Raw genomic sequence first — 25,038 nt, forward strand, 5'->3', positions numbered from 1 at the left:
GGTGCCCGCGCTACCCCTGCCGTAGTGCCGATTTGATGCACGCTACTCGCTCGTTAGCCCTACCGGTGCTTAGTAAGAGGGCCCCATATTAATGCAGCTGCAGTGTAGAGGGAAGAAAAAGTCAAACAAATGCAGAGTGGAAGAAAATCCAATCCAAGAAACCAGTCAGAACTCACGGAATGAGAACTCCAAATAGACTTTATTAGGACCCTACACGGTCCGTGTTTCGGCTATAAAGCCTTCATCAGGGGTCGATATGCTGATGTTCTATTGAGCATATGATACTACTGGAGCACTGAAAATAACACAAAGTCAAAATCAGAGATAGAGATAGTAGTAACTGGCAATCACTGCAAACTAATACAACTTTGGCTGCAGAGAGCAAACTATTAAAAAACTCCAAACAGCTCAGAATACCGCAGCCAGACTCGTATTTGGAAAAACTAAATACGAAAGTGCGAAACCCTTAAGAGAGAAACTACACTGGCTCCCTCTCAAGGAACGCATTGAGTTTAAGATCTGTACGACCGTACACAAAATCATACACGCAGATGCCCCACTCTACATGTTAAACCTAGTGGACCTGCCACCCAGAAATGCCAAAAGATCAGCCCGCAAATTCCTCAACCTGAACTTCCCCAGCTGTAAAGGACTTAAATATAAGCAGGCATACGCCACTACCTTCTCGTACAGAAGTACACAGCTATGGAACGCACTACCCACAGCCTTGAAAACCACAGACAATCTAACCAACTTCCGCAAAACTTTGAAGACACATCTCTTCAACAAAGCCTACAAAAAGAATCCTTAACAACTCAATTCACTACCCATCCCACTCAAGTATTAAAATACACCTCTTAAATCACCCTAACACTTACTTCTCTACTCCCTCATACATCTTCTGATTATTACTGATTATATCTAAGATTCTGTCATGACTATGTCATAACAACACTCTGTAAGCCACATTGAGCCTGCAAATAGGTGAGATAATGTGGGGTACAAATGCAATAAATAATAATAATAATAATAATATTAGTTTGCAGTGATCGCCAGTTACTACTATCTCTATCTCTGATTTTTACTTTGTGTTATTTTCAGTGCTCCAGTAGTATCATAGGGTCCTAATAAAGTCTATTTGGAGTTCTCATTCCGTAAGTTCTGACTGGTTTCTTGGATTGGATTTTCTTCCACTCTGCATTTGTTTTCCTTGTTGGATTTGTGGAAGGTGTGAACCCCTTCTTTTTTCTTCGGGAAGAAAAAGTCTCCATTGAGACTGGTGTCCCTGGACTACAGGTATGTATTTTGTCCATTAGCACACCTTAAAAAAAATCAATTTAATGCACATTAACCTTTGAATGAACAGGTGTAAAGTCAATGTCTACACTTAAAAAAATTGTAAAATGCGCATTAAAAATATTTTGTCCATGCACATCCCTAGGTAATTCTGTTTGCTACAAGAGCTACAAAATAAAAGAATATAAAGAAAAAAAATTCATGACAGTTGTTTGTTCATTACTATGCTTTTTAAAAGCGTGCTTCAATGTTCACTTGGTGACTTGTCAGACAAATTGTTAAAGCCTGTCAACTTGTCACTTGTAAAAATGGCTTTTCAAAGGATAACAGCACTGACAGAGGCCCAACAGAGACCCATAGCAAAAAGACATAAAACAGGTTGTGTTCTTTCAAAACAAATGTTAATCACTCTACTTTCAGGTTTTCTTGCAAAACGTAATACCAGCTGTTACATATACATGTTTTTAGCATATCAATATCTCCATAAAGAACAAATTAGTTTTTATATACCATTTACAAGTTAATAATCATAAGAATAATAAAGCAGTATACAAACAAAAACTACCCATCCATCCTTTCCATCCCCATATAACATATACAATTGTATCCCCAAAATTAAGAATCCCGTCAATCATTAAAATAACTTTATAAGAACACTAGTAAAAAAGGCCCGTTTCTCACACAAATGAAACGGCCACTAGCAAGGTTATCATGTAATGGCGATTATGTTTTTAAGGGAACCATTAGGAGAAATGTTCTGTCATGATAAGTAATAATTGGGAAGGATATATAATGAGTAATATGCTCCAGGGGTATGAGATATGGATTGTTTTATCTATGGTTTTTTTTGTTTTAATCTTTCATTTTTGTGTTTTTTATTTATAGCATTTTTTAAAAGATAAAGAGTACGCAGACTCCATCCATGTCCAGCATTGCTCCTCTCTTCCCTCCCCTCAATCCATGTCCAGCATTTCTTCTCTCTTCCCTCCCCTCCATCCATGTGCATCTCCTTCCTGACTTCCCTCCCCCTCCATCCATCCATGTCCAGCAACTTTCCATTCTCCCCTACCCTCTCCTCCACCCACCCATATCCAGCAAATTTCCTCTCTCCCCTGCCCCCTCCATTCATCCATCCATGATCAGCAATTCTCCTCTCTCCCCTGCCCTCCCCTCACCTCCATCCATGTCCAGGAGAGGAGGGCTGTTGATCGGGGAGCTGAGGACGGGAAGGAGTGGAGGGACCGTCCAAGAGCTGCCTGGCTGCCCTGCGTTTGGGGGGGGGCAGCAGCCAGGGGAAGGTCATGGTTGGGCCGAGGAGGCTTACCCTCGCCTCTTATACGGGGCTCCTATGACTGTCGTCCCATCCTATCCATATCCATCAATTCTTCTCTGCCCTGCCCTCCCCTCGATGTCCGCGATTCTCCTCCTGACATCATCTCGCCTACAGCGTTTCCTTCCCCCTCATTGTTCTGCCCTCTGATGTCATTACGTTTTGACGCGAGGGCGGGGTAATGAATGGGAATGGATGTTACGAACCCAGGCATCCAGACATAGAATGTTGGAGGTGCAAATTTTTGGAGGGCTCACTGTTTCATCCACAAACGTAACAGGTAGAGGGGGATGGGCCTGGGTCCACCTGCCTGAAGTGCACTGCACCCACTAGAACTGCTCCAGGGACTTGCATACTGTTGTGATGGACCTGAATATGACATCTGAGGCTGGCATATTTTTAAAGATGTTTTTTGAGGGTGGGAGGGGGTTAGTGACCACTGGGGGAGTAACGGGAGGTCATCCCCGATTATCTCCGGTGGTCATCTGGTCATTTCGGGCACCTTTTTGTGCCTTGGTCATAAGAAAAACATGACCAGGTAAAGTTGTCCAAGTGTTCATCAGGGGCGTCTTTGTTTTTTTGGATTATGGTCAAGGACGTCCAAGTGTTAGGCACGCCCAAGTCCCGCCTTCGCTATGCCTCCGACACACCCCCTTGAACTTTGGTCGTCCCTGCGATGGAAAGCAGTTGGGGACGTCCAAAATCGGCTTTCGATTATACCGATTTGGACAACCCTGTGAGAAGGAAGCCCATCTTCCGATTTATGTCGAAAGATGGGCGTCCTTCTCTTTCGAAAATGAGCCCGCAAGCGTGCACAGCATCATTTATAGTCCAATTTTCTTTGCCATTTGTTGGAACCTTCTTTTAAATTTCAATCAATGCTTATAAATTGATAGTAATTAATTTAAAAAATGACAGTAAATTTGAAAGAGAACTTAAGCTCAGTCAGAACTTTCTAGCCAGGCAAATCTTTATGAGTAGAAGCTTGGAGACTGCGGCAGGTATTTCAGCAGCTGTGTTGTTTCATGAGAAGCAAGACGCATAGAATGGGGTTGGATACCTGGTATCTCTTTTTCTATTTATTGTGCAGTTCCTGATTGAAAGGGCCTCATTTTTTCATAGGAGTAGAAGGAAAAGCCATTTAGGCTAAAAAAAAAAAAATCAAAAAGGTCCAAATATCATATACTGATGTTATACAAAGTTTGGACCAAGTAAAAGTTCAAGTGTACCTGAGCTTTTCCATATCTGGCTCGTGGACTCTGGGGGTATTTATTCACCAGCTCTTCAAATGCTTTTACAGCTTCTTCAGTTTTTCCCTGTTGAATATAAAATATTAGCATTAGAGTCACTATAACATAGTGACATAATTGCACAGAATTTTAGCAATTCTTCTGCAGGGTTAGGCAGATTTTTTGCAAGTTGTGATAACTCATATTGAACCATATAAGAACCATTAAGTAAATAGGCCATAAGAGAAAAACCTTGTACTATCTGGAAGGTACTGATGGGGAGAACATGAGAGAAACCTCTACACACGAACCTTTACTCATTCCTGGTTATTAAATTGGCTGTGCAGCCAAAGAAAACCTATGGGGCCCTTATAAAAGGCACAAAAGGACCTATGCATGTCCGGTGCGCACCAAATCAGCGTTACTGCCTGGTTACTGCATGCCCCAGGTGGCAATTCTGAATTTGGTGCGTGCCAAAAACATGCGGTAGAAACGTTTTCTATTTTCTACCGCGTGGCGCTTACCTGGCAGTAAATGGCAGTGGGTGCGTGCTGCATGCCTACCGCCTGGGTAGCACATGAGGCTTACCACTAAGTCAATGGTTGGCGGTAAGGTCTCATGCCGAAAATGGACGTGCACTGCCGCACGTCCATTTTCTGGTCCCTTAAAAAAAGGTCCTTTTTCCAGCGCACGCCCAAAAGACACGCTCAAACTGTCGCAGGCCACTTTTGGCCATGGCTTAGTAAAAGGTCCCCTATGTTTGCTTCTGGTATGTGACTAATTCAGTCTCTGTCAGCATTCTGTTTTTGGTTTCTGATAAAGCTGCAAACAAAGGAGTTAACTTGTATAACTAAAAATCCTGTTTATTATGATGTGGATAGTTACCTACTGAGAACAATTTGGGTTAGAAAACCAGAAGCAGCAGTGGGATGGCCCCAAACCCAAGGACTATAAAAAGTGAAAACGGCTTTCTTAATATGTATCTGATATTACAGGTTCTTGAATCAAACTCGGACACCAGCCTCAGCCCCTTTCTTCTACTTGCCCTGCATTTTAAAAATTGTTTACAGAGAGACAGAAACTTCTCTTTTTATTACCACTGCTCTACCCATCTTCCATTGGGTCTAGCCACCCGCACCACGCGCAGCTTCAAGTCAGAGACTACTTTCTGTTTTGAGAAACTGGAAGTAGTTAGTCTGACTTGAAGCTGCACACGGCGGTGGCAGCCAGACCCAATTTAATTTAATTTGGCATTTATAACCCGCTTTACCAACAAGTTCTAAGCGGTTTACATTTAACAGTATGTTATCAAAAGATTAGCTAACATTAATTAGCAATAACCAGGACTTTTTTTGAGGGGGTACTGAGTACCAGCACCTTTTCCATTGTCTGCTAAAATTGACCCATGGACCCCAAGTTTTAATGAAAGAGCTCAGGCTCTAAATAACAATTCTGCCTTGTCATGATTCTGTGACTGGTTGCGGGGGGCCTGGCTATTGTGGGGTGGGTCCCTCAGTGATCACCCCACCCCTGAACGGTGGCCTGGCATTTGAGTACTGGCACCTTTTTCGCTAGAAAAACCACACTGGTAATAACTTACAGTGGAACTGTTCAGTATTCAGTAAACAATATTACATTACATCTTATTAACTAGCTAGACATAGTTGAGCATAATTGTTTATGTAAGATCATATTTAATATGAAACTAGACAGAGCAGCAGCAGTGAACAGAGACACTCCCATTGTTCAATAAATGATTTTTAAACGCTTGGCAGACAGAAGGGGCAGCTGGGGAAGACAATTTTGATGGGACCAGGACTCTGGTGGCCCTCCCCTTCCAACACCTATGCTCCTATGTCGGTGGTGTAGTGATGCAGGGTTGGTGCAACAGGTAAGTGGCAGCAGCTTTTGGCACCACTAAACACTGGCAACCTCCTGCCATTCTTACTAAGCTTACCGTGTTGCGTTGGGCCTGTGCAGGGCACAAATGTATTTAGCCAGTGGCCCCTGAAGATCATTCCTGTTTGCATTTTTCACAATTCAGATATGTGGGCTCCGGTAATATTCAGTGCCAGTGCCTGCATACCTAATTGGGCATTTAGGACTGCACAAAAAGCAGTCATATCTCTGTCATAACCCATCATTGAATATCCAGGTGTAATTCAGCTCATAGCTATAAGTGGCTTTAAAACTGATGACCGCTGTGGGATAAACATCGCCTGGAATATATACAGATTCAGCAGAATGATTAACATAGTAACATAGTAGATGACGGCAGAAAAAGACCTGCATGTTCCATCCAGTCTGCCCAACAAGATAAACTCATATGTGCTACTTTTTGCGTATACCTTACCTTGATTTGTACCTGTCCTTTTCAGGGCACAGACCGTGTAAGTCTGCCCAGCACTATCCCCGCCTCCCAACCACCAGCCCCTCCTCCCACCACCGGCTCTGGCACAGACCGTATAAGTCTGCCCAGCACTATCTCCGCCTCCCAACACCGGCTCTGGCACAGACCGTATAAGTCTGCCCAGCACTATCCCTGCCTCCCAACCACCAGCCCCTCCTCACACCACCGGCTCTGGCAACGACCGTATAAGTCTGCCCAGCACTATCCCCGCCTCCCAACACCGGCTCTGGCACAGACCGTATAAGTCTGCCCAGCACTATCCCCGCCTCCCAACACCGGCTCTGGCACAGACCGTATAAGTCTGCCCAGCACTATCCCCGCCTCCCGCCACCGGCTCTGCCACCCAATCTCGGCTAAGCTCCTTAGGATCCATTCCTTCTGAACAGGATTCCTTCTCAATAAAACAGATTTAAACATACATTCTTACGTAATTCATTTAAGGAACAAGCTATCCAACACTCATATCACACATGTGAAAATATATCTACCCCCTAAACTTAACTAGTTGCACCACCTTTAGCGGCAATATTTGCAGCCAAGTCTTTCACATCGCTATTGAGGAATCTTAGTCCACTCTTCTTTGTTTTAATGTTAAGCAGTATTTCACCGGGTTTACCTTTGTCCTTTTATTTTCACGACCAAGCCTCAAAAAGGTGCCCCAACTCACCAGATGACCACTGGAGGGAATGGGGATGAACTCCCCCGTACTCCCCCAGTGGTCACCAATCCCCTTCCACACTAAAAAACTAAAACATTTTTTTGCCAGCCTGTATGCCAGCCTCAAGTGTCATACCCAGGTCCCTGACAGCAGTATGCAAGTCCCTGGAGCCGTTTTTAATGGGTGCAGTGGACTTCAGGCAGGCAGACCCAGGTCCTTCCCCCCTACCTGTACACTTGTGTTGCTAAGTGTTGAGCCCTCCAACCCCTCCCCCCCAAACCCACTGTACCCACATGTAGGTGCCCCCTTCACCCATAAGGGCTATGGAAATGGTGTAGAGTTGTGGGGAGTGGGTTTGGGGGGGATTTAGAGGGCTCAGCACACAAGGTAAGGGAGGTATGCACCTGGCAGCTATTTGGGTATTGAACATTTTTAGAAGTGCCCCCTAGGGTGCCCGGTTGGTGTCCTGGCATGTGAGGGGGACCAGTGCACTACAAATGCTGGCTCCTCCCATAATCAAATGCCTATCTAGGAAAAAAATGCCAATTTCAGAAAAATAAATGACTGTACGTAGCTAACACGTTCATTTGAACATACATTTTATGAGCTATGAAACAAGATGAATAGTTTATAAAATTCTATAGGCATCTGTGAAAGGTGGAAGTTGTGACTCATCGCTGAATGATGGAGTTTGGTAGTATTGAAAAATTGTGACATGTACAATGTACCTTGGCTTGAAACAACACTAACACAGCTTTACCCAACAAGCAGATAAATATTTTGACAGTTGTAGCTTAGGCGTCCTTCTTTGCCCACACACCTAAAAGGTGTATTAATGATTTCTGATTTATGTGTCTTTCCAGGTCCAACATGTTTTGATTAAATTGAGTGCAATTCCCATTTGTTTATGATTTGAAGTCTACATTATACTTCAGTATGTATTATCCCCAGCTGCTGATTGGCCTGCCATTTTCATATTATAAAAACCAATGAAATAACTTTTGTCTAGAGAATAAATTATCATGATCTATGCATTAATGATACAGATGCATCTCTCTTTCTAATGCATTTTAAAGGCATTTATAATATATCTATTCTTTTAACTGATCTTGAATACAATGGGTTTGTGTGCTAACGTGTATCGTGCCCTAACTACAGGCCCTTTGCAGAAATATTCACACATTGTTCTGTTCTTTCCTTCCCCGATACTTCAACAGAGCTTCAGCAGAGTTGGAAATGAGAACTGAAGAGGTTGAGTATCTCTAGGAAAGGACCCTGCAAGAGGTCATTCAAATGGCTGGGAGAGTTTCTAATAGGCAATTTATTTATCAAAATATTAAATGCATTTAAGGATACTTAACATCCAATTATTTTAAAGTCCTACAATAGCTTTTAGGGAAGGGTCTGTCTGAAACCAATAAAAATATTGCTCATCGGCAGTGCTCCGAGATCTGCTTCCCAAGCTAGGGATGAGGCGGAGGCAATGCTCTGAGCCTCTGAGGAGGGAGTAGTCTTAGTCATTACACATCGATAGCAACTAGCGGCCGGATTTAGATCATATGGCAGCAGGGTTATAGAAGAAATATGAATGTCATGGCTCTGGTCAAAGGCTGTCACTGTGATGAACTGGGTTATGGGAGCTGAAAGTGCTTGTATACTCCAATAATTGATTGTTGTAACACTTAAATGACTAATTAGTTTACACACAGATCTGGGATCCACACCCAAATTTCGGTGACCTATACAGAGTCCGGGGATATGTGCACACGCTTATCGGCAGACGCTATTTGGAACTTACATACCCTAGCATAGCTGATGTTAAGTATAAATCCACTTCTGAGAATACGTTCCAGTTTATGGCAGCCAGACGGTGGAATCAATTGGCTTTATACATTAGGAAACTGACGCATTATGCATTATTTTGTGAATCGCTTAAATAGTTTTTATTTGCTAAATTTGTAATAAGTGATCATTTTGCTATATTCCTAGGTATGCCCAGACTCTTGTCTTTGTGACCCACATTAAATCCCTAATGTGGGTCACAAAGGGAACCTAAAATATAAAATCCCCTAGGTTGTTAAAAATGAAGGCTCATGCAGACAGATACCAGTTCTGACTGAGCAGGAAGCCTAAAGGAACAGGAGAAAAAACTGTCAGACACAGGAAAAACATACTGGCTTAGAAGTCCAAGAAGGATTGCTACTTTAGAGTCCTGTAGCCTGCAGACAGAGAGATCTGCCATACTGCTTGACGTGTTCAATTGGTACATCTTTTCATTATTAGCAGAGAGAGTGACAGCATTGAAGAAGTCAAGTCGTTTAATCTTCATTCCTGTCTTCTGGATACAGTAATGTCTATATGTCAAACAAGTGCAGAGAGACAGAGTAATGCACGAGGCTGTGAGCAGCCATTGAAGGAGGACCCACATGGGATGCACAGGAACATGAAAGAAGCGAGGTGGAATGTGGATCTATTGCACGATATCATTTCTTATATCCCGCAACGTTTCCCAATTATGGATTCATAGTGGGTCACAATGGCAAGAGTCTGGGCATACCCAGGAATATACCAAAAATAATTCTATACAGAATGAGACCAAATGATTACTTATTACAAATTTAGCAAATAAAAACTGTTTAAGCAATTCCCCAAATAATCCATAATGCGTCAGTTTCCTAATGTTTAAAGCCAATTGATTCCACCATTTGGCTGCCATAAACTGAAACGCAGTCTCAGAAGTGGATTTATATTTAACATGACCAGTGCTAGGGAATGTAAGTTCCAAATAATGCCCAACAATAAACAGGCATGAGAACTGTAGGGATGGGCTATCATTTGAATCTGCCGGCGTGTGCACATATCCCTGGATTCTGTACAGGTCACCAAATTTTGGGCATGGATCCCAGATCTGTGTGTAAACTAATTAGCCAATTCAGTGTTATAACAATCAATTATTGGAGTTTAAAAGCACATAATTGCAGTAATTAGGAGTTACATGTGGATCTGCCCTGTGCCCTATTCTATAATAGGCACGTCTAAATTTCAAAGTGTGCTACTCCAAAGAGGGCATAAGTGGGTCAGCGACATTCCCAGAATGTAGGCGACATGTTATAGAATACCTGGATTCAGGGGTGGACTGAGTGTGGTCTGGGCCCCTGGGCAATGAGAACCATTGCCCCCCCCCCTCACCCCAATCCTGCTGCCCTTGCCAATGACCTTTTCCTTTAGTCCTGCAGCTAAAACGGCTGTCTGCCATTGACACTGGAATTTCTCTCTACTGCGGCCCACGCTTGTAGAAGAAGGAAGCGACATCAGAAGGGGTGGGCCGTGGCAGAGGGAAGTTCCGGAGTTAGTGGCAGATGGCCGATTTAGCTGCCGGTGTCCCCGTCTATGAAGGGGGGGGGGGGGGTTCGAGGACGGGAGCAAAGGAGGGGGGAGATGGGAGCGTCCCGGTCTCGGTTTTGGAGGAGACAGAAGGATGTTGCACATCGGGCACATGGAAGGGAAGCACTGGGCCCCCCACAGCCCTGGGTCCTTGGGCACTGCCTGGTTGCCTGTATGGTCAGTCTGCCATGCCTGGATTTGCATGCTTAACTGCCATCAGTTAGGAGCCGCCATTTACACCAGTCTTTGGCAGGCATAGTGCTTGCACCCAAAATTAGGTGCAAAGGAGGAGATTCTATATATGGTGCCTAAAAAATTGGTGCTGAAATCAGTGCCAACAAAGCATATTCTATAATCGATGCCGATTATAGAATATGCTTAGTTACTATTTCATCCATTTACGCCAACAAAAACCTGGTGTAAATCTCAGCGCACAGATTTAGGTGCACTAGTCCATATTCTATAACTAGGAGCATAAATTTTGGAACGCCCATGAAATGCCCATTTCCCCGACCATAACTACACTCCTTTTTGCCTCCGCACGTTAAAGTTCGGCACACATCATTACAGAATACATTTAGTGAGTTCTGCACGTAAATCTAAGCATACTATATAGAATCCGGGGAAAAATGTATGCTAAGTTTGTTTTCTATAAAAGATGCTGAGTGCCCTTTACAGTATATTAGCTTAGTGTGGATCATCCTGATGCCTAACTTTGGACGTCATTTATTGAATTTAGCCTATAGTGCATGGTCACCTTAAAGAATGAGCGCTATCTGCACATAGTGCACATTTTTTCCCGATAGAATGCATATGTGCACACATGCACATTCACTGGGAAAGAATGCATTCTCCCCTGAATTCTGTATAGTGCAAATTAAGTTACGCGTGCAAATCCGGTCGTATTCTGGAATTGAGCATTCAACTTAATTAGCTAACAAGCCAATCAGCGCCGAAAATTGCCAGTTAACAAGCAATTATTGACACTAATTGGCATGAACTAGAATTTATACACACAACTGTCTAAGTATACTCTGTAAAGCGCATACATTCTAAGACGAATAGTTGAAAAAGTGGTGTAGCCATGGGCGTTTCTAAAAACTATGCACGTTATTATAGAATACACCCGGTTTGCGCCTAATTAGGGTGCAGGCATTTACACCAAGTTTTATTTGGCGTAACTGCCAGTGACTAAATTTAGTCCTGCAGACGGGCGCTAGGCGTATTCTATAAACCGTGTCTAAATTTAGGCGTACTTTATGGAATACGTCTAGGCGTATTTTTTTCGGCACCGATTTTTTAGGTGATACAGTGGGGGAAATAAGTATTTGATCCCTTGCTGATTTTGTAAGTTTGCCCACTGACAAAGACATGAGCAGCCCATAATTGAAGGGTAGGTTATTGGTAACAGTGAGAGATAGCACATCACAAATTAAATCCGGAAAATCACATTGTGGAAAGTATATGAATTTATTTGCATTCTGCAGAGGGAAATAAGTATTTGATCCCCCACCAACCAGTAAGAGATCTGGCCCCTACAGACCAGGTAGATGCTCCAAATCAACTCGTTACCTGCATGACAGACAGCTGTCGGCAATGGTCACCTGTATGAAAGACACCTGTCCACAGACTCAGTGAATCAGTCAGACTCTAACCTCTACAAAATGGCCAAGAGCAAGGAGCTGTCTAAGGATGTCAGGGACAAGATCATACACCTGCACAAGGCTGGAATGGGCTACAAAACCATCAGTAAGACGCTGGGCGAGAAGGAGACAACTGTTGGTGCCATAGTAAGAAAATGGAAGAAGTACAAAATGACTGTCAATCGACAAAGATCTGGGGCTCCACGCAAAATCTCACCTCGTGGGGTATCCTTGATCATGAGGAAGGTTAGAAATCAGCCTACAACTACAAGGGGGGAACTTGTCAATGATCTCAAGGCAGCTGGGACCACTGTCACCACGAAAACCATTGGTAACACATTACGACATAACGGATTGCAATCCTGCAGTGCCCGCAAGGTCCCCCTGCTCCGGAAGGCACAAGTGACGGCCCGTCTGAAGTTTGCCAGTGAACACCTGGATGATGCCGAGAGTGATTGGGAGAAGGTGCTGTGGTCAGATGAGACAAAAATTGAGCTCTTTGGCATGAACTCAACTCGCCGTGTTTGGAGGAAGAGAAATGCTGCCTATGACCCAAAGAACACCGTCCCCACTGTCAAGCATGGAGGTGGAAATGTTATGTTTTGGGGGTGTTTCTCTGCTAAGGGCACAGGACTACTTCACCGCATCAATGGGAGAATGGATGGGGCCATGTACCGTACAATTCTGAGTGACAACCTCCTTCCCTCCGCCAGGGCCTTAAAAATGGGTCGTGGCTGGGTCTTCCAGCATGACAATGACCCAAAACATACAGCCAAGGCAACAAAGGAGTGGCTCAGGAAGAAGCACATTAGGGTCATGGAGTGGCCTAGCCAGTCACCAGACCTTAATCCCATTGAAAACTTATGGAGGGAGCTGAAGCTGCGAGTTGCCAAGCGACAGCCCAGAACTCTTAATGATTTAGAGATGATCTGCAAAGAGGAGTGGACCAAAATTCCTCCTGACATGTGTGCAAACCTCATCATCAACTACAGAAGACGTCTGACCGCTGTGCTTGCCAACAAGGGTTTTGCCACCAAGTATTAGGTCTTGTTTGCCAGAGGGATTAAATACTTATTTCCCTCTGCAGAATGCAAATAAATTCATATACTTTCCACAATGTGATTTTCCGGATTTAATTTGTGATGTGCTATCTCTCACTGTTACCAATAACCTACCCTTCAATTATGGGCTGCTCATGTCTTTGTCAGTGGGCAAACTTACAAAATCAGCAAGGGATCAAATACTTATTTCCCCCACTGTATATAGAATTTAGCCCTCTTTAGGAACTTCTTAAAGAGTGTGTGCACTCTTGAGCTGGGCTGGAGTGGGGCTTCAATGGCAACTTCAGATGTTTTAGAACAAGGCCAGTGCCGGGCAGACTTCTACGGTCTATGCAAGGACAAATCAAGATCAGGTATACAAAGTATCACATCATACCTTATACTATGATTTTATCTTGTGCAGATTGGATGGATCATACAGGTCTTTATCTGCCATCATCTACAATGTTAACTCTGTTATTCATTTCCACATGAAAAAAGAACAAACAAAAACCTTCTGTTTGTCCACCCCTGGAGAACTGATGCTTTCAAGACATAGGAATAAGAAACTCAGCTTGAATGTTTGGAGAAAACTGTAAGGTTGCCTGGTAAGTCAGTTTTTAAAGTGGATGAGGAAGTGACAGTAATAAAGAAGATGAACTGGTAGAGTTTCAGTACAGAGGATTTCTACTTAAACAGTACAGGATTAGGAAATTTCTAATATCCCAGTCTTATTTTTTTTCATAAATACTATGGGCTTGATATTCAGACCGCAGGAGTTAGCCTGGCTAACTACTGCAGCTGTTTCCAGTGACTAACACTGAATAGCTGGTTTATTTTTGCAGGATTGGAACTGAACCAGCCAAGCTGATAATAAACGCTGGCCGGTTAACTTAGAACCAGCCAAAGATATTGCACTTAATGAAGTGGCCATATTTGGCCGCCAAACATAGCCGGCCAGATGCTGAATATTGGTGCTGACCGGCTGAGATACAACATAACCGGTCATCCGGCTAGCCGCTAACGCCCGAATTCTTTATGGTGCACCTAGAGATCTGTACCGAAATCTGGGCAGATTCTATAACAATGCGTGCAAATTAATTAACTTAACAAGCTAATTTGCAATGAAAACAGCACTTGAGGCAATAATGAGCACTAACTGGCAATAATTAGAATTTATGCGCACAACTTTCTATAAGCGTATTCTGTAATGTACTGTGCCTAACTTCTAACGTGCACAGACAAAAAGGGGCGTGGTTATAGAAGGGGAAATGGGCATTCTGAAATTTACACACGTAGTTATAGAATATGGCCCTCTGCGCCTAAATCTACATGCCAGGATTTACACCATGTTTTCTTTAGCATAAACGGATGCGCATAGTTTTAGGCACTGGGATATCAACTAAGTGTATTCTATATACTGCACCTAAATCTAGGTGCCGTTTCTAAAATAAGCTTAGGTGAAATGTTTTCCGCATGAATTTTTCAGGCGCCATATAAGGAATCCCCCCTAAGCACTAATATTCAGCCTAGATATTCGGCTATCTCATGCTGAATATTAGCATTTAGCCGGTTAAGTACCATTTAACCATCCGGGTGCCGTTCCTGGCCGGTTAAATGGTTTTGAATATCGGGAGGAATCTGCATAGAACCACCAAAGGAAACCCTGGGTTCAGTTTCCAAACTAGAAGAAGAAAAAGTGGTTGCTGTGTTAGTCCACTGAAATACACAGGGGTGGTGGACTTTGGTCCTGGGGAACTGAGGAACTGAGTTTGATTCCCAGCACAGGCAGCTCCTTGTGACTCTGGGCAAGTCACTTAACCCTCCATTGCCCCATGTAAGCCGCATTGAGCCTGCCATGAGTGGGAAAGCGCGGGGTACAAATGTAACAAAAATAAAAATAAAATAATACAAAAAATAGAAGATGATGTGTTTTCATTCAACTAACTTTTGGGCCCTCTAGTGCACCCTAACACTTGACTTTTTCTCATGCTATGCCCATTTCTAGCATGGCCTGTAAAATGGGCATTTCTCTATTAGTTGAATTTCTGGCTGTGTGCTAACATTAGTATTAGCATGCGGCCATTTTTAAAAACTAAGTGGTCCTTTTACTAAGGCGCGCTAACAGATTTAGCACACGCTAACGATTAGCACATGCTAAACATTAAGACACCCATAGGAATATAATGGGTGTCTTATCATTTAGCACACAGTAAATCTGTTAGCGTGCCTTAGTAAAATACCACATCCTATTTAGGAGGCACTAAGGGCTCCCTCATTATGGACACATTAACCAGTTAGACTGGCAGTAATGTCAACATGATAGCTGATTTGCACATCCATGCCCATTCTCCACCCCTGACTTGCCCACTCCTCAAAATGTGTATGAAAATCGTTTATCATTTGTTCATTTTACTATACCGTTACTTATTGCAAGCAAATCAGAACAGTTTACATACAAACAATAAATGACATAAATCAACCCCTCCGAAGGCACACCACCTTGTAGTGGTGGAGGGGCTTCCGTGTTTCAATGACTCAGAGGGCTATGCTGAAGGGTTACCCATATCAGACAGGCCTCTAAGGAGAAACCAGACAAACAGTGTCCCAAACCGGGAGAGTGGTAAGATGGTGACCTGGAGTTCGTATGCCCAACGGCCCAGCTACCCTCTGAGGTTTTGTCTTATTTATGTAAATTTCCTCTCTGCAATTGCATTTTCCTTAACTGAGAGGAAGGGAACAACCGGCGATCAGCCGCTGATGGCCAGCGTTTTGTCCCCTGAGCAGCAAGTGCGGGACCGCTGCGCATCGAACTGCCCACAGATGAAAGGGTTGGAAAGTCCTTTGATTAGCGCCGGGAAAGGAGCGTCGATGTTCTTGGACCTGGAAAAACAACTCCATCGCTCCCGAATTATTCAACCACCATGTCCAAAGGAGTGGAGGAGTGAGTTAGAGGCATATGCTGAAACGGAGGACGTTTATATCAGAACCCGAATCGGCGGAACCACTCCTAAACACCTCAAGAGAAATCATCTTGGAGTTTTTGGCTTCCGTGGAGGTCACATTGAATACCATCTGGAAGGCGCTTCGGGACCTAACAGCAGTAGTAAATAACTTTGTCATGCAGGGTCATGCATTTGGGCTGCAAAAACCTGGCGGAACGGTTCAGTTAGGGGTGATGTTTTGTACATGAAAGAGGAGTGGGACTTTACGGTGGCCAAATAGGGAGAAAGGCCATGGCGAAAGAAGGATGCTTAGGTGCACAAGGAGAGGAATGGCCAGCAGGAAAAAAGGAGATGATGATGCCCCTGTATAAGATTCTCGTGAGACCTGATTTCAATATTGTGTACAGTTCTGGAGACTGCACCTTCAAAAAGATATAAACAGGATGGCCACTAAAATGGTCAGTGGTGTCTGTCGTAAAGTGTATGGTGACAGACTTCAAGATCTCAATATGTATACTTTGGAAGAAAGGTGGGAGAGGGGAGATATGATAGAGAAATTTAAATACCTATGCAGCATAAAGGCATAGGAGGTGAGTCTCTTTCAACTGAAATTAAGCTCTGGAACAAGGGGGCATAGAATGAAGGTGAAAGGGGACAGACTTAGAAGTAACCTGAAGAAATACTTCACAGAAAGGGTGGTGAATTCGTGGAATAGCCTCCCGGTGGAAGTGGTACAGAAGAAAACTGAATTCAAGACAGCTTGGGACAAGTACATAGAATCTCTAAGGGAGTGAAAGGGAGAGTAGGATGGCATGGATGGGCAGACTGGATAGGCCATATGGTTTTTATCTGCCTACATTTTTCTATGTTTCTATGTTAAGCTACAGCACATTTAGAAACAATAACATTCCTTAATCCCATCCCAGTATTATCTACAGCTTCTATAACAAACTTATTTTTGCTTATATATCTTAATCTAAAATGCTTTTACAATCAATCACTAAAGTTTCTATATTCTATATTCATAGCTTCTCAGCTGCTGCTCCTGGCTTCCTGCTTCTGAGCACCAGAAACAACAAGGAGCCGATGCAGTAAGCTTGATTTGGAGCCACACGCTGACGTTTAGAGCTTGGCTTCCTAATGTAGGCATAACACCACACTTTTGTTTGCAGAGGCAGTGATCAAACTGTATGCAAACAGGCCCTGTGCAAAACTTGTGCACTAACCTGGGACATCACATTGGATATATGCACACAAAAAATTGTATTGGTGCCCAGAATTACATGCACACACTTCTGTACACGTATTGGAATTCAATTTTGTGCAAAAAATGTGCAATATCAATATATATGCTATGATAAAGTCCCCTCCAGGATAGTTGGGTTAAGGCAGTTTCAGTCTGAAATACAAGTCCCAGAAGGCATTGCAGGCAAGGAGCCAGAGGGTGAGATGAAGAATCCGGACTGGACTCCTAGCTGCAATCAGGGAAGACATGGGGGTAAGCTGGCAGGTTGTGTAGAGTGGCTGCCACTAGGCGGAAAGAGAGTTAGGAAACCCTGTGTGCAGGAGCTCATCATTGGTCTCATTAGTCTAATGCTTAACTCAGCTGATTTGGGTGTGAGGAAGCTAGTGGAAGGAGAATGATTGGTGGTGGTAGCTAAAGCCAGGGATTGATTAGGCAGGTGGGAAGGAGTCCCAGCAGAGGAGTGGAGTTCTGTTCAGGAGAGAGAAGCAGAAGGAGAGAAGTATTTGCAGGCTGAAAATCCTTGGGCAGGGAGGTCCCTAAAGTACTGAAGCAGGCTGAGATTCCTTGGGTGAGAGGAAGTCTCAAAAGTATTGAATTCACTGGGAAGCTGATGCAGGGGAAAACCCTTGGGTAGAAGGAGTCCCTAAAATATTGAACTCTCCTGAAGGTAAAAAAGATAGAAGGTAGAAAATGCTGCTTGGTGACTAACTGTGATGATGAACTGAAAGAACTGTTTGTCTTGGGAATTGAATTACTGTTTATTGGCCTAATGGATAAAGAGCCCAGACTGGAGCCTGTATGCCTGTATTGAATCCTGGTATGTGCTCTGCTGCTATTGGAACTGTGTACTAGAAACCTGCATGGAATAAAAGTTCTTAAGATTGAAGTTACTGGTGGACATCTGTTTCTTCACTGTACCGGGAGCCTGTGGCTGGAGGAGATTGTTCTATCCTTGGCTGCACAAGAGAGGTACCTGGTTACAATGCACAGAATAGCATTCCAGCACAAACACAGATGTATGTGCAATTCCAGGTGCCAAAACAAAAACATCAATTATGTTGTTTTTCACTTAAGAATTCTGTGGAATTAAGAAAAAAAAAGCTGCAGGTCTTAAATGCTAGCAGGAAAAAGAAGAAACAGACACGAAATAGCTTTAAGCCTCCTCAGACTTGGCATTAAAGCCCCAATATTGTGCACACTTATCTGCATCGCAGAATAGCCAATAGCCTTTCTACTATGGATTTAAACATGCTGTGCACTGGTGTCCACACAATGCTATGCACAGGGTTGGCATGTGTGCAAAACCCCTTTTTACATCTGTGTGATCACAAAATATGCATTAAAACTGTGCTAACACTTGGCTAACCTTGAACAAAGCCTAGCACTTTACTGCATTGGCCCCGTCTTGTCATTTAGTCTAATCGCCTGGGCCCCTGGTCAGTACCAAACCTACTCCACTTGTAATATTCTAGTACAGTCCTCAATTCAGAGTATTCCTACGGGCACTGTAGTTACCTCTCCATCTTGTCTCTCTCTCCCTCTTTGCACAGACTGCACGTGGTCATTAAAGAAAAATATGGAAATATGGTCATTTTACTGTTGCGCTAAAAGTGGCCACAGTGCACGGAAAACCCACGTGCTGACAACAGCACCAGCCACTTTTTAGAGCAGCTTGGTAAAAGCACCCCAGAATGCAGTATAAACAGTGACATGTTCTTCAGCATGTCACAATACATGGGGAAGCAGGGCTAGGGGTGGGCCAGGGCAAGCAAAAAAAAGTTATAGATAGAGCAACAAAATACAGCCACTCTGCATATAACATACTTATAAATTAGGCCTACTTTGTTGCTTGCCTAACTTATGCATATGAGTGACAAAAGTATTCAGTGATGCTAACTTGAATATAAGTGGAGACCCTTTTGTCACTCATATACATAAGTTAGGACAGCAAAAAAGTAGGCCTGATTTATGTGTATGTTATATGCAGAGTGGCTGGCACTGGTGCTTAACTTTATTCATGGCTGGAGGCAGGGATGGTGGGGGGACAGAACTGAATATCAGGTCCATGATGGACAAAAATAAAAGATTTATTTTTCACTTTTCTCCTTTACAAACCTGTTTTTTTTCCCCCTAATACATTTTGAATACAGAAAGCTGGTATAAGAGCAGTTGACCTTACAGAACTATGAGAACATTATCTGCCAAAAATGCGCCAAACAATTTTCAGTCAAGGGGGAGCATCCAGCCGAAAAACAGAGATACAGTTTGATTTTAGCTTAGTGTGACACAAGAATTCAGAACCCACCTTTTTACGCAATTTTTCTGCAGCATCCAGTTCATCTTTGATTGTCTTGTCAAACTTGTTTAAGAGCTTGGGTTTCTTCTTCTTAGCTAGGGAAAGAAAATCATAGTGTTTTAAAGACGACAGAGTTTTTCATGTACACACTTGGCTCATGACTATGCCATGTTTATTAACTGTTCAAAAAGTTACTTAAAATGGAATACTCTGATTGGTCAGAAAAATAAATCACAAAATCCTAAAGTTCCATATACTACAATGTCAGACAGACCTCTAGAAAGTTTATTTTTTTTAATCATGCAATCGAATGCCACTTACACCCACTATAAAAGCAGAAGGGGGCCATTCTATAACTGAGCACCTACAAATAGATGTTCAAAGATACACAGCAGAACCCTATTCTATAAAACAATGTAAGTGACTACTCTCTTTTATAGAATACTAGCGTAATTGGGTTTTAATATAATGTATTGTATTATATTTTATTTTATTTATTTATGACATTTGTATCCCACATTATCCCAAGCAAGTTCAGATTCAATGTGGCTCACATAACATTAAACTAATTGACAAATTCAGATTACATTACATTAAATATACATTCAAAGCTTGTATTTAAATATTGTATTGCATAACTTATATTCTGCTTTTCTCCCAAAGAATGCAAAGTGGATTACATAGAAGAACAACGTCACATTAGCAGGAAGCTTTTCTGAGAAGTTCCGCGAGAAAAGGGCATTTCTCTGGTAAGTGAACGCTATTTTGCTTTGTGCTTTGGGAGCTTAAAGATTGGAGTTTAAAGGAGGAATTGTAGGTTAGTGTTAGGCAAAATAAAAATATAAAAAGCAAATTTTATCAACTAATCTCCATAGTCTTTTCCACTTAGTTTTAAAAACTTTGTACCACAGCATTAACAGATAGAATCTAGCAGGCACTGCAGGATCTAGTTTAGTCTAGGACTAGGGGGCACACAATGAAGCTACAAAGAAGTAAATTTAAAATGAATCGGAGGAAATATTTCTTCAGTCAGCATGTAATTAAACTCTGGAATTCGTTGTCAGAGAATGTCATAAAAGCAGTTAGCTTAGCAGGGTTTAAAAAAAAGGTTTGGCTAGCTTCCTAAAATAAAAGTCCATAAGCCATTATTAAAATGGACTTTGGAAAATCCACTGCTTATTTCTGGGACAAGCAGCATAAAATGTATTGTATTGTTTTGGGATCTTGCCAGGTACTTGTGACCTGGATTGGCCACTGTTGGAAACAGGATACTGGGCTTGATTGACCTTTGGTCTGTCCCAGTATGGCAACACTTACCTATTTATGTACTTATGAGTGGTGTCCCCTCACAAATCCAGTTTGGGCCTCGCATATTAAAATGGGAAGAAAATTAGAAAGATGGTCCACCAGGAAATGGGCAAATAACTTAAGGTTGATATTTAAGAGTGATCTACTATATAAACTTTGTATTTCAATGTTCTATGGCTGGCTGGATGGCTGGCTGGCTGGCTGGGTTCAAAACATCCTGACGTCAGCAAGCCTCCAGCATTCCCTTCCTTCTCTTTGTCCCGCCCTCGGGTAAAGACAAAATTATATCAGAGGAGGGCGGAACAGTGAGAGGGAAGAGAACGTTGGAGGCGAGCTGACGTCAGGATGTTACGAACAGATGGGACGGCAGGGCAGGGCACAGGACAATCGCTGGACATGGAGGGGAGGACAAAATTGCGGGACATCGAAGGGAGGGGAGGGCAGGGCAGAGGAGAATTGATGGACATGGATGGGAGGAGAGGAGAGAATTGCGGGACACAATGGGAGGGCAAGGCAGAGGAGAATCGCTGGACATGGAGGGGATGGGAGACGAGGGGAGAATCACGGGACACGGAAGGGAGGACAGGGCAGAGGAGAATCGCTGGACATGGAGGGGAGGCCAGAATCACGGGGCACGGAGGGGTGGCCAGGGCAGAGGACAATCGCTGGACATGGAGGGGAGGCCAGAATCCTGTGATACGGAGGGGAGGGCAGGGCAGAGGAGAATCTCTGGACATGGAGGGGATGAGATGCGAGGGGTGAATCGCGGCACATGGAGGGGACGGCAGGGCAGAGGAGAATCGCTGAACATGGAGGAGAGTTCAGAATCGCAGGACACGGTGGGGATGGGAGGGGAGGGAAGAATTGCGGGACATGGAGGGGAGGACGGGAGGGAAGAATCGCAGGACATGGAGGGGAGGACAAGGGAGAGAGGAGAAATCACTTAGACGAGAGCCTTCCTAGGGCCCGTTTCATTTTTGACGAAACTGGCTTGGTTGCACTAGTAGTTCGATAAAAAGATGGCTGGTCCCCCGGCTTACCGGTTTAGGGATCAAAGTAATTAATGCCTTGTTAGCTCTCAAGGGAAAGGAACCCATATCCACTGCTGCTAAAAGGGGACCAGCAATGTCTAGTGTCAATATCTTGTAAAACTCGGGAGTTTTTCGGCCCGGACCTAGAGCCATGCTGTTTTTAGTATCATAAATCGCTTTCTGCAGATCTTTAGCTAAGATAGGAGTATTCAATACTACCCATGACTCTAACGACAATTTAGGCATACTCAAATCCACCCGAAAGTACTCCACATCCAGTCCCCGGTCATCTTCTCTCTGAGCATAAAAATTGGATAAATATTTTACATAAGAACATGAGTAGCCATACTAGGTCAGACCAATGGTCCATCTAACCCAGTATCCTGTTTTCCAAACAGTGGCCAAGCTAGGTTACAAGTACCTGCAGAAACCTAATTAGCAGCAACATTCCATGCTATCAATCCCGGGGCAAGCAGTTGCTTCACCATGTCTGCCTGAATAGCAGACTGGACTTTTCCTCCAGGAATTTGTCCAAACCTTTTTTAAACGCAGATATGCTAACCGCTGTTACCACATTCTCCAGCAAAGAGTTCCAGAGCTTAACTATTCATTGAGTGAAAAAAATATTTCCTCCTATTTGTTTTAAAACTACTTCCATGTAACTTCCTCGAGTGTCTCCTAGTCTCTGTACTTTTGGAATGAGTAAAAAATTGATTTACTTCTACTCGTTCTACACCACTCAGGATTTTGTAGACCTCAATCATATCTCCCCTCATCCGTCTCTTTTCCAAGCTGAAGAGCCCTAACCTCTTTGGCCCTTTCTCATATGGGGAGAGTTCCCATCCTCTTTATCATTTTGGTGACTCTTCTTTGAACCTTTTCTAATTCCACCTTATATTTTTTGAGAAACGGCAACCAGAATTAAATGCAATATTCCAAGGTGAAGTCGCACCATGGAGCGATACAGAGAAACAATAGTATTCTTGGTCTTATTTTTGCTTTTTTGACCGCCACCGCACACTGAGCAGAAGATTTCGGCAAATTGTCTACAATGACACCTAGATCTTTTTCTTGAGTGCCAACTCCTAAGGTAGACCCTAGCATCAGGTAACTATGATTCGGATTATTCTTCCCAATGTGTATCACTTTGCATTTGTCCACATTAAATTTCATCTGCTATTTGGATGACCAGTCTTCCAGTTTCCTAAGGTCTTTCTGCAATTTTTCACAATCCGCATGTGTATTGACAACTTTGAATAGTTTTGTGTCATCTGCAAATTTAATCACCTCACTCGTCATTCTGATTTCCAGATCACTCATAAATATGTTAAATACCACCAGTCCCAATACAGATCCCTGTAAACCACTTTGATCTCTAATTGAAAGGTAGTACACCAAAGTTATTGAAAAAAATAATTAATTAAAGAGATAAATTTGAGGACTTGCCTACACCTGCCTTAGAACTAATGGTTACGGAAGACAATGGCATTGCTAATATATTAAGAAACAATAACTACTCGTCTAATGTGTCGAACTTGTCAACAAATCATCTTTACGCCATTTTGATCAGTGCCTGCATCATTATGCAAATTGGCTTTGGGAAGGGTTATTTCCCACAAGTAATAGCAGTGTGGAGATTTGACAGACAACTGCAGTTATCTCTCTGCGGTTAGATTTGCAAGACAGTTATAATGATATCAGGCAGTCTTTATTATCAGGCAAGAGTTTCTTGATGTGAATGAAAAGCAAAAGATGATGCACAAGAAACTTATATCTGAAGTTCATAACTAATTGCCCTTTAATTACTCTTGAGGAAAAATGTAGTAAATACTGGATGCAGCAATGAGTCTTCCAATTCTTCACTAATTATATCCCTTTTTAAATTACATTTGCATATCAGTTGGAAGTCTCCTACAATTAACTTATCTCCAGGAGTAATCAGACAATAGCTGTTGGTGTATTTAGGAACTAATGAAAGCGTTGAATTTAATGGCTGCAATAAATTGTGAACAGTGGTTGTCCCATTACATAGTTTCATGATAAAAAAAATGCTCATTGTGATTACTTTGTAAAATAATTATTTTTGGAGACCATTATCTGAGAATATCCAACCTAATTAAATCAGAAAATACTTATCAAACTATAAAAATTAAAATCTATTAGTTCAAAAAATTATGTCTCCTAACCCACAGAATGTCTGGTCGCATTCTACAAAGAATCTCTTAAATGTACAGATCCAAGAACATCATGCATTCTGTGGTACAAATCCCGGCACAATTAGCGCTATTCTGAACAGCATGTTGGGAAAGAATGGTACAATTTTAAGGATCCATTATTAATAATACATTTGCATCAAGGATAAGCATTCCCACTGTAATTATTCTTTCTCGCAGGAAAATGAAATTGCTGCACAGAGACTGATTCAGCAATTTCTCTTATTTAGTTATTTCATAAGTTATTACAAGCTGAGCAGACAGTAAACCTTTGACAATCTCACAGCAGCAGGTTAGGGACACTTGCTGGGTCCAGATGCAATGAAATTCCAAAGTCCCAGAATTATTTGGAGGATAGATGCCAGCACTGAGGGACATTTTTTTTTTTTAATTTAAGAATTGTGCCCAAATGCGGTAGAACTGGCTAGGAGTGCCACTTAAGCTATATATGCTGCAGGCTCACTACTACCATCATAAAATGCAAGGAACAATACAAGACCAAAAGTTACAGCAGATAAACACTGTAAAACAAACCTCCATGAAGCACAGCATATGCCAAATAGCCCTATACAAACAGTAATATTGGAAATCAAGATGGTATAACTACTTGAACTGCTATGACTGACAAAACCATACTAAAAGCCAACCAAGAACAATTTGGGGCAATTCTAAAAATTGGCACCAAGATGTACGTGCTACAATGGGGCACATATACCCCTAATTCTACAAAAGTCGTCAAAAATTGTGCGCACAATTGACTATCAAGCCAATTAGTTCCAATAACAAGCAATTATTGGCACTAATTGAAGACAAATAACATGGCTGCACCTAAATATTACACACATCCTGGAAAAGGGGGAACGTAAATGGGAGGGTCATGGGCATTTCGGGGCACAGCGTGGGAGTGGATTCCAGTTACATGTGCAATTATAGAATAAGGGGGGTTCTACGCTTAAATTTAGGTGGGGGTGTTTGTACCACATTTTCCTTGGCAAAAGCCACATCATCT

At 42.7% G+C, this 25,038-nt stretch overlaps 1 protein-coding gene across 2 annotated transcripts in view; it reads right to left on the minus strand.

The window, feature by feature from the left end:
- The window catches only part of ASPH (aspartate beta-hydroxylase), a 438,964-nt gene that overhangs the window by 88,556 nt on the left and 325,370 nt on the right, over nucleotides 1–25,038 (minus strand). For both annotated transcript variants that reach the window (XM_030214873.1, XM_030214866.1), the window contains 2 exons: nucleotides 19,487–19,572; nucleotides 3,856–3,942 (listed from right to left, as the gene is read on the minus strand). In XM_030214873.1, coding sequence (XP_030070733.1) covers nucleotides 3,856–3,942; nucleotides 19,487–19,572 — 173 coding nt within the window. The remainder of the gene's footprint in view (nucleotides 1–3,855; nucleotides 3,943–19,486; nucleotides 19,573–25,038) is intronic.

The sequence above is a fragment of the Microcaecilia unicolor genome, chromosome 1 (genome assembly GCF_901765095.1).
Source record: "Microcaecilia unicolor chromosome 1, aMicUni1.1, whole genome shotgun sequence".
Lineage (NCBI taxonomy): Eukaryota > Metazoa > Chordata > Amphibia > Gymnophiona > Siphonopidae > Microcaecilia > Microcaecilia unicolor.